The following is an 11,010-nucleotide window of genomic DNA, read 5'->3' as shown; positions in this document are numbered from 1 at the left end:
TAGTGGGAAAGAGGGTTTTTTTTTTTTTTTTTTTTTTTTTTTTTTGTGGGTTGTGAAACTTGGCGCTCCCAGATACTATCATGAAAGGGGTGTCTGCCTGAGAATAAAACTAACACAGAAGAAGCAGGGCTGAGATTTGGAAAAAGAAAGATTACCGATGACATCTTGTGAAAGCCTGGATCCGGGGTTGGAAAAGAGTCTTAACATCTTTTGGATGCCTGGATCCATCCATGCCTGAGGCCTGCATTGTTGGTTACTTGAGCCAATAAATTTGCCCTTATGCTTAAGTCAATTTGATTTCAGTTTCTGTCACTTGCAACAGATAGCATCCTGCTAAATACAAAAGTGGTTAAATCTTGACACACGTTGGGGAGATAATAAGAGCCTTTTCCTCATAAATTTTCCTTGGTTGGACTGAGCCGTGTGTGTGTGTGCGTGTGCGTGTGTGTGTGTGTGTGAATATATTTTTTTTTCCCCAGAGAAGAAACAATCTGAAACTGTGGATTAGGTGACAAGCAATTTTATTTTGCAAAACAATCACTATACAGCAACAAATACATTTGCAAATTTTGATTGAAAAACATGAACTAACTACAACCAGCCATTGAAGAAATGCCTTTCTATGGTAACAGGCTCTAGAATTATCAGAAGAAAGAAACCCCCCAGAGATTTGTAGCGGCATGTTGGAACCTTGGAATCCCAGCATACAGAGTATACTTTTTGTTGATTTTTTTTTTCTTTTTGCTAAAGTTGAAGTAGATTTTCATGATTGACATTTTCTGAGTTTAAAAATAAGCTCTTTCCTGCAGAGGGACTTGGCCTCAACCTACACACCCAGGCTAAAAATCCTAGGTGTAAAAAAACAAACATCAGTGCTGATTTTCGCACATCGGTTTTGGAAGGAATGCCTAGAATTTGCCTTTCCAAGCCATGAATCTATTTTTTTCTTCTTGGCTACTTAGACCATGAATAGTTTGTTTTTCTCATTTTTGTGGCATGAAAAATCGGACAAAAAAGTGTAATTGTAACAAGGTCAGAATCAATTGCATTGAGATTATTTCTTTAACAATATTGACAGATGTTATATTTTGGCTGATGATCCTATTTCCTACTGTATTTCTGTATGAATGTGTGGAGAAGTCCAGTTACCATCAGCAGATTCTTCCATTTAGTGAAGTTCTCTCTTCAGTCTTCTTCAGCCATACCCAGTTGGTGTTACACAGGTGTCTTGCTTGTGGGTGGGATTTCAACCTATCACCCTGCTGGAACTCAGCAGGAGAATCCAGAGAGAGTTGGTTCCTAAATGAACAGGGCCTTTGAAACTCATCATTAACTCGGATCTTTCCTGCCTCATTATACAGTACCCAATTATTGGTTGCAGGTGACCCAGAGAGAGTGAGTTCATTGAAGAAGATGGCCTTTTAACTCTTCACAGCTCTGGATTACTTATGTATCCTTAAACAGGTTCTCAAAGGCTAAAGCCAGAGAGAAACTGGCAGTAATAGATCTAGAATTGGAACTATAAAGCTTTAATTTCTAGATCAGCGTATGGGTATCCCCACAAGAGTGGTGTTCAAAAAGCTTAATTTGCGTCGTTAATCTTGAGAGTGAAGGCAAGATAGGTTCCACCCCCTAACCCCATAAGAAGACATTTAGCCTGTGTGTTTCTCTCTTGGATTGGTACAAATTATCAGGGGTTTTTGGGTTAACACTATAAAGAATAATATTTCCATACAAAGGAAGGGCATTTACTCACCATATTTTTACTATAATTTGAAATAAACATTTGTTTTAATGCCAAATCTAATATTTTAGGGCTTTATATAATCTGTACCTTGGGCATGTATTTGTAAGAAACAGAATTTCACATATAAAGCATAATTCTTAACTTTTATCAACAATTAAACCAAGTTGGTAAAAAATACTTATTTTGTAGGTTAAAACTTTTCTAACCAGCTGTTAACTCCTTCTTTCTAGAGAACTTTAGTCACTAACACTGTCAAACATGTAAGAAAATACCATAGGTCTCCACACAACTACTCTTTCTTCTCCGATTTTCTGGAGCATTTCAAGGGAAGCTGATGAATAAAATGCTCAGATAGGTCAAATCCACATCACAACAATGATTAGGCAGAAAATAGACACATCCATAGACATACTCAGTAGTTTCTAATTTTTTAGATGTTGTATAAAAGAATTGATTTGTCAACATTGATTTGTCAATCTATTTGCCGATGTAAAACCTCTTAGTTGAGAATGAATGCTATCTTTTTGATCCTAGAGTTTTTTTTGGTGGAAGTCACATTGGTTGCAATATCCAGTAGGTCACAAAATGGCACCCATGTCTGTCTGTCTTTGCATCCCTTGGCTGCTTTCCTAGATACTACTATACTTCCTCGTTGCCTCATCCATGCCCATCATTTCCTCTTATATAGTCAGGAATTATTTTGGTTCACGGGGATCAAACACCTATCAGGCTCTTTGCCTTTAACTGTTCAGATCCAACCTACCAGCCCCGAGCAAGAAAAAGAACAGATAAAATACTGAAAAATATCTACCCAGACTGGTACCTGATTGCTTATTTAGGCCATTGACTATTTTGTTGCTTATTCGCAAGTCCAAGATGAATGATTTGAGAGAGGAATTAATTAATTGGTGATTTCCCAGACTATAGATTGAGTCAGACCAGTATCATCTATTGATAAATAATACTAAGTCATATAGGGTTCCTGTACAGAGGGCAATGTTGGAATCCTAAGAAAACTAATTTAGATATCAGTATCTCAAGTGTTTTGTAGCTCTGGCTTCTCAAATTACTGTATTTGTCCTTTCCGATCAAGGGATCTTTACTTTGGGTAAGGAAGCCAGATATTTTCTCTCAGATAATTTAATTGGCAGGCACTGTTTGGAAGAGTGGGACAACATGTCCCAAACTCCCTCTGCTAGTTTCAACTTTAGCAAATGGAAAAAAAAATCTTAAGAAGTCTGTTTCATGAATGATTACAGGAATAAAACCCAAAGTATTCCATAATTCAAAATGAGATAAATCCAAAATCTGAAACCAACAATCTGTAAACCCTTTTAACGTATAACTGGACCCACCCCCACAAACTCCATGTTGGTGAAAGCAAAGAAAAATCAATTTTCCTAGCATCACGGGAGAGACTTGTATCTGGCACTAGAACAGGGTTACAGCTCTGAGTTGTTACAGGAAGCAACTTCATGCTAAAACTTTTTGTTCTTTTTTAATGTATTTTTTTTTTTAAATAGGGAAAGAACCCTGCTAACATCTACTTTCACATACCTAAAACTGCAACACCAAAGGGTGCAGGAGACACAGATACTGTGAATAAGGAAGTATAATATTCAAGTATATGAGGAAGTATCACAAATGGCCACAGAGAAATATATATATATTTATATCTATAATACTGTATCAAACAGATGGAAAGGGAGTGTGAAACTGGTAGTGTGGACACAAATCTAGCTGATCAACTGACATTCTAATCAGACATGAGTCCATCCTAATGAAAGTGCCTCATTCCTAAGAGATGCACTTTTAAACTGCTTCCTCGACCACAGCTCAAATGCTTCGTAACTATTTTTAATTAGTTAAATAATTTATTGGATTGACTTATACTCTGATATAATTATCCAGGTCCCAAATGTTAATAACTTAACTGAATCTTCCTTCCCATTTATACAAAATAACGCTTAAAAAAAAAAAACTTATTTCTTACATGCTCTTTCCTTCCTGCAATCAGACTCCTTGATTTAATGTAACCTGTAATAAGTTAAAATGGGCAGCTTTTATCTTTTCACCCAGCAACAGAATAGTGGAATGAGCAGCTTGGATTTCAACAAGGCCTTTCAGAATGTATGGATAGCCTTCAGGCACATGAAAGGTAAAAATGCAATTTTTAAAATAAGAATACTCCATGCAAAACAGAGCAGAGCAAAAATAATTGTCCAATTGTACTCATGTAAAGCCAGTGTCTTCCTGTTGCAAATGGAAATCAAGTCAATTTCTGCATATACTATTCATTGTTTTTTATAAAATTGTAACAATTACTACAGTTTGGGAATGAGATTATTTATTTTATGGTTTGTAAAGAATGAATATAACACCTGCTCAGAGCCCACTCCTGCCAAGAGCTCATGCCTAAATATTATTACTTCGATGCTAAATGAGAAATATTCACAAACCCTGCTTAGCGAGTGCAGCAGTGACATCCTCGGCCAAAGTGGCAAGCTGAGGGGATTCAAGCAGGTTGATGCTTCCAGAAGAGGAGACATTGCTGAGTCGTCGGGGGGATGCCACGCTGGATCTGCCTGGGGACTGCGTAATGATCTCAGCTCCGTGGTCCACACGGGCCTTCGCATGCTCTCTGAAGTTCAACTTCTGGCTGTCGATCTGTTCAAGACAAGCATGAGTCCTTGTTACCTCAAGTGTCTTCACTGGCCCCTAGACTTTTCACAGTGTCTCAGAGCTCTGCCATTCCTACTTCCTACCTTCCAGTCTTTGATCTGTGACCCATTCTGATGAGGAGTATTTCAGAATAATTAAAAAACAGAAGACAGGATCAGCTCACAACGTTGGTTCTTACCTTGACGTTACCACCTCCAGGGACATGGTGAGCATTGTCCAGTGAGCCAACTTTAGCCTGGGCCTTTTCTTTGAAATCCAGTTTTACACTCTCAATTTTCACACGCCCACCACCTGTGAGAGAAGAAAGGCTTTTAAGTGCTTTGCTACAATAACATCTTCTGCTTGTGGTGCTTATTTCCCCCAAATGATTATAGTAGATAGATCATTACAAAACACAGACTTAATTTACTCGTTTTTAACCATGGATGTGAAAGGAATTTTTTAGAATTTCTAGTCCGTACCATTTGTCCCATATCACCCAAGGTAATGACATTCTTTTTGTGTCATTATATGGCTTGACCTACGTATTAATATCTTTTTCTTCTAAGCTGAATTGAAGCTAAATTATCTGATTTTAGATAAATTTCCAATTAAAACATCATATCTACCTTTGCTTTTTAACTAATAAATTCTTCTTCATAATCTACCATGTCTAACATAAAATATCAGAGGGGCTTTTCTTATCTGTATAATAAAAATTCTAAAAAGAACACAGTGAAAATATCGTATTTCATCCTTTCTAAAACTTGGAACGTTTAATCTCTTACTCTTCTGGGAGTAAATTAAGTTGAAATGAAGATTTTTATTCCTTTTCATGGTAATAGGTCATTTTTCCAAAAAAAACAAAAAGCCTAAAATACTGAACTATTAGGTTAGAAATGGTACACATATGGGTAATATATTCATTTGTATGTTTTCAACATTGATAGCTTGAATTATGAAATTGAAGTTGGAAGCTAAGTTGTATATTACCAGTGAGCATTGAGAGTTTCCCATTATCATTAGCAGATGGAATGATAGGAAGAGAACCTTAGGAAATCCCACTCTTGTACAGATGGCATAGGATCAATCTGACACTGACTTTGATCTGATAATGTGGAGGCAGTTTTGACCACGTCATTTCCTTAAATGCTAATTAGTCAGAAGCTTGAGGATCTGCTGATCATTGAGAATGCAGAGTGGTGCCCCTATCTCTGCATGGCTTTCCCAGCTTGTAAATGCAGGGAGTTCAATCCTGGTAGGTACCCACTGTCCTTTAGTCTGTCCTTGAACACCTCTGAGGGTCTGCTGATGTCTTTGACTTGAAAAGAATCTAAATTAGACCTCTGTACCTCTCCAACTGAGATTTGCGTTCACTTTCATTTTCCAACCTGGTTTTGGGTGTGTGCATTTCTTTGGAAGGCCAGTGGTAAATGACATGATCATCTACTATTATAACTGCTTCTCTTTTAGGATTTTGACTTGGGAGAAACATGGGGAAGATTTTTCAGTTTTGGACTCTTGATGCTTTTGTATTTCTGGAGATCAAAAAGAAGGCCTGTTAAGTCTTCATAGACTTAGACCTTGTGGTATTTTTCTCATATGATACCCAGACATTTATAATGACACCCAACTACCTGGCCAGGGGCCCCTTGAAATTATGTGGTATTATTAGATTACATTTCAAAAATATATCCATTCAATCTTCTCCTGAAGCTTTAGGATGTGCACAGTGTTATTTAACTTGTGTTTATAGGAGACATGTACTTGTCCCCCTGCCAAAATATGCATTACTGTAGGAACTGTTATTCTTCCAACATTTCCCCTAGCCACATGGGTCTCACGTGTTGGTTGTGATGGGATTAGAGTGATTCATAAAACATATTTATCTTGGTTAGAGGCTGAAGGATGTTGAGTTTGAACTTGAAGAGATCAGATTTCTTTGGATCTTTTTGCTTTTTTGTTACCACTAATAGAAATGGCCTTTGCAAGCTTTCTTTCATGATTATATGTTGGACAGAGTTATAATCCTGTTAAAATTTTTATTGAAATCTATTTTGAGGGAGAGAAAAAAGCATAATATTGACCCAAAATGTATTCAGAAAAGGAAGCTTGAGAAATCTGTTTTTATTGAAATCCTACTAGAAATTTTTATGTAACTGTTAGAGAAACCCATTTGTATTCACAGATCTATGTCTTTGGCTCTGAAGAATTCTGGCATCCACCAGGAGCACTAATTATGAAGGACTATAATCTTTATCAAGCTCCATATGTCCTAAAGTTGGGCTTCCACATGTTGAACTGCTTCCTTTATTTTATTTATTTCTAAGTATTCCTTAGATACTCCACATTCCAAAGTAACTTTGTGAAAAGCTTGCCATTGTCAAGGATCATTGTGTTAACACTTCCTTCTGAATTTAGTCATCTGATTCAGTTCTTATAAAAGAAAGATCTAGATTTAGAAATAGGTGGGAGTCCATGACAATAGTCTTTTATGACCAATAAATCTTACATAGACTACTTCTTTAACTATGTCACATTTTCCTGCACAAGAGTCCAGTTGAATTTGGCTAATAGAATACTTGCTGTCTAAATTAAAAAATCTTATATTTTCATTTGTATTTTGGAGGAACATAGGCAGTATGGCCAAATATTTCAGTCATACTATTGACACAGCAGTACAGGGTCAACTAAGTTTGTAAGCTTGAGATATAGAGATATCTGTGAAGATATGCAGTATGAGACCATGTCTGGGCCACCTCAGGAATGACAGAGAGGCTAATTCCAGGGTAATGGTTCTGAAATTAATACTGGAGATTATTGAGGAACATCTACAAAAATACATGACACTAATTGACCTGAAAACTGGACCTGGGTACTTGGAGGTTTCTCATTTTCTCTCCTGCTTGCCTTTTCTGCTCCAACAAGCTGCTCCAAGGACAGAGCCTTGAGATAATGATGTGGTGTTGAGAACACCTACACAGGATGCATGACTAAACCCAGTTAAGGCCTCTTCAACAGACTTTTAAGATTTGGTGGGTGGGTGTGAGAATCCATCATACTGCTACCCAAGAGAAGTCTAATATGTAAAGTTCCCTTTTACTTATTAAAACTGCCACCTACTAATCTGGAATGGCCTGCCTCTTTCTTTGGTTTCCCCCTGTCTTCTGAGTACCTGTGCCAGTTTGGTACCCTCCCAAGAGGGTTGTGAACCAATAGAGATTCCATATATGTATTTTCTAACTCCTTGACTTGCTTTATCAACACCCTTTGTCAAAGTGAAACCTGACATCTAAACATGTTTCCAATGCATTTATCCATTTTGAAACTTAGCCTATCTCCCTTTATTTTTCGACTAATAAATTTTTCTTAGTGATCTTTTTCTTGGTTAGAAATCTTTTTAGGCTCGATTTTTCTTATACTTTGTTTCTGATAACATTTGAGACAGTGATTAATGGGAATAACTTATTACCTGGCTTAATTAAGACATCAAGCATAGAAAAGGCCGCCTCTTGTCCTTCTATAATTCAATGGTATCTATTGTGTCAAAATAATCTCAAGAAAATAACAAATTTGACAGTTGTCCATTATTTAAATACACACGAAGGTAGAATTTAGCAAAACTATATAATAATGGTACTCAGAAAAATGACACATAATATGTTAGATTTACACTTTGAAGAGGAAAAAATCCCCAACAAGTATGAATGTAAATTGTACTCTAGAGCACTAGTCCTATACAATATTCTAGAAAAACAAGAGGCCAGTGGTTAAATAAGCTGGTACAAGCACTGTGTCAAGTGATGGGTCATTTAAGCACTGCATTCTGCTGAGGATTTATAATGCTTATTGACCTACTGTAGGATCTGAGAAATTTAGCAGATAAATACTTTCATTAGCTTTGCTTAAACACAATCTTTCCTTCACATATGTAAACAAAATACTTCATGAAAAATCTTTGGAAATGCTGCTTTCAATCCATGTAATTATGTATAAATACATGGCCCAAGGTATTTTATAAACCATATATTTCCAAAGAGTTCCAATAAGCATGTCGAGCACGTAGGGATAAATGCATCTTATATACCTTTAATTTTGAACCTGTCCTATGATATGTGGCCTTGTGATAATTCAATTTACTTGTCCAAATGAAGATGCCTTAAAGTTTCTCCCTTAAGTTTCCGTTAATAAAAGCATGAATTTTCAGGATTTTGAGACTTTTTCCAGTTAGGAATTTTAAAACAAAAAAATTTGCTTGTTGATATCTTGAGCAATTTAATATTTCCCATACTACTGAGAAGTATTTATTTACCTGGCCTGTGGCGGATGTTCTTCAGAGAGCCACATTTAGATGTCACATGGCTTAGGTCTATCTTCTTGGTAACAATCTGCACCTGTATGAACCACATAAAATACACTTAACATGGTTGAGACATGGACAAGTCCCCAAGCTCATACATAAAATCCAGAAACATACCCATACTCACAACATACAACAACACAAGAAACCCAAACTGAAGTACACACACACACACACACACACACACACACACACATGAAAACATAACCTCCCAGTGTCCTCCCATGTTTGGTTGGAAAGAAGGACCAAAATGAAAGAAAATCCTAGAACAGAAGATTTTTTTTTTAGTAGAAAAGAGATCATGCCACAAGAGGATAGAAAAACCTGGATTAATAAGGCAAGCTTCCACTCCCAGAATGAAGCCACACCATATTAAACATTTCCATAAGCAAAAAGCCAAGTGAAGAAATGAATTACTCTTTAAAAAATGATTTTTACATAAAAGTGACCAACATTGCTCATAGATACAAGAAAACCAGCATTGCTTTTATATATAAGAAGAAAGCTCAAAGCTTTTCTAAAATGGTCATGTCTTGCCTAAATGGAATTTTATTCCATTATAACATTTATAAAATTATAAATTATAAATTTAATAAATTATAAATTTATAATTATAATTATATTTAAAATAATTATATATAATTATATTTAAAATATTATATATAAAATAATTATAATTATTAATGATAACAAATTAATAAATTATAAATATAATAACATTTATAAAATTATAAAATAACATTTTTTTTCTTGTGTTAGAAACAGTGCTTTTCCGATTGTGGTCCATTGTCCAATGCGTCAGAAGTACAAGGGTATTACTGAATTGGAAATGGGGCCATGGAATCTGCATATTTGAACAAGTGATTCTTCTCTAGAGGAAAGTTTGACAACTATTTTGGAGGTTGGAAGCTCCCCTACCTACTTTAAGATTGTCATCTCAATTTATCCTTTGCCACCTAGCTGTTTTGGCCAGTAGGGCCTGCAGGAGAGGATAGGGGTTGTCCTCTGACACCCTCCAGGTATTTCCTAGGACTGAGACTGCTTCTGCAAGACTACCACACAATTTGCACTTATAGTCAGGACACAAGGAGGAGGGCCACCATGTCAATGCAAATACTGATCCTGAGGCTAAGCTCAGCATCCTTAAGGAGCCTAGCAAAATTTGCTATGGACTTTCGATGACAGTGACATTTTCAGGCTCAGTGCAACTACTTCAAGCAACAGGTGACAGGTCCTGGTAGAAGGCACTGGCTTGTCACCTCTTCCATTGCTTGACTGTATCTCTGCCTAGTTGAGGAGCAAGGAGACAAGAGTTATTAAACTGGCAAGAATTCTGGACTTGACACTCTTGAGTCACAGATGCCCAGAATCTGAAGTTTAGGTGACAAGGATCTGTAGAATAGAGAGTCAACTTGGGTCACCTTTAATATTCGTATTGTGTAATGAACCATGCTTCCTTTACCTCGAGTTTGCCTGTTTCAGCTCTGCCTCAACTAGGCTTGAGAAATATGGATTCTTCGTTCCCTTCCTCTCAAAAGATATTATTTCCATTCAATTCAAGACACAGGAAAAAAATAATCCCATCAAGACAAAGTTTATACTGCGACTTGAGTCTTTTCACTTGGAATGACAGATGAACAGTGCTTCACTAGTTTTGAATTATTTCAAATGATATCCTAACTCTCATGAAGACTGATGTACAAAAGATGGACATTACACCCTTTGGGTACTTTCATGTATGTCAGTCTTTGCCTCAAGAGTAACTGAAATGGAGCTATAAAAGTGTGTGCCCAGCTGATGTTTGCAGGGGAGTAGAGACAACATGAGGAAGAACCTTGAAGCCAAAGGCCAGCAAACAAAATTGGCAAGTGAGGTGTGTTTGCCATCCTCCTGAAAGACATGATGCAGCCCTGTAAGATTTTATTCCTCAAATGAAAGCAAGAAATTTGCTGGTAATCTTTCAGGGAAGGATGGGAAGCCCACCAGCAAAAATGCAAGGGTGACAAGCTCCCAGACCAGGGGACTTGTGGAGCAGCAATAAGTAGGAGGTGTGTATTGTGAGAGAGGCAGGAAAAGAGACAGGGGCCTGGCTGTGTACATGGCTCCACACAATCAAGACAGCTTTCTAATAGAAGCTTCTACTTACATTTCCGCCCCCAGCAGAATGTTTGATGTTATCCTTGGAACCACATCGGGACTGAACCTTGCTAAAATCAATCTTCTTGTTTAAAATCCTAACCTA

At 36.8% G+C, this 11,010-nt stretch overlaps 1 protein-coding gene across 16 annotated transcripts in view; it reads right to left on the bottom strand.

Annotated features, from left to right (window-relative positions):
* Positions 1-504: 504 nt before the first annotated feature.
* Positions 505-11,010, bottom strand: part of MAP2 (microtubule associated protein 2) — a 298,127-nt gene continuing 287,621 nt past the window's right edge. For 10 of the 16 annotated variants that reach the window (XM_046018967.1, XM_046018965.1, XM_046018968.1 and 7 more), the window contains 4 exons: positions 10,915-11,007; positions 8,721-8,802; positions 4,608-4,720; positions 505-4,414 (listed from right to left, as the gene is read on the bottom strand). In XM_046018967.1, coding sequence (XP_045874923.1) covers positions 4,199-4,414; positions 4,608-4,720; positions 8,721-8,802; positions 10,915-11,007 — 504 coding nt within the window. In that variant the 3' untranslated portion in view covers positions 505-4,198. The remainder of the gene's footprint in view (positions 4,415-4,607; positions 4,721-8,720; positions 8,803-10,914; positions 11,008-11,010) is intronic. The other 6 variants (XM_046018979.1, XM_046018976.1, XM_046018974.1 and 3 more) reach the window with 1 other exon arrangement.

Source organism: Meles meles, chromosome 9 (assembly GCF_922984935.1).
Source record: "Meles meles chromosome 9, mMelMel3.1 paternal haplotype, whole genome shotgun sequence".
In the NCBI taxonomy this organism is placed as follows: Eukaryota; Metazoa; Chordata; class Mammalia; order Carnivora; family Mustelidae; genus Meles; species Meles meles.
This window is presented reverse-complemented; position numbering and strand designations above follow the sequence as displayed.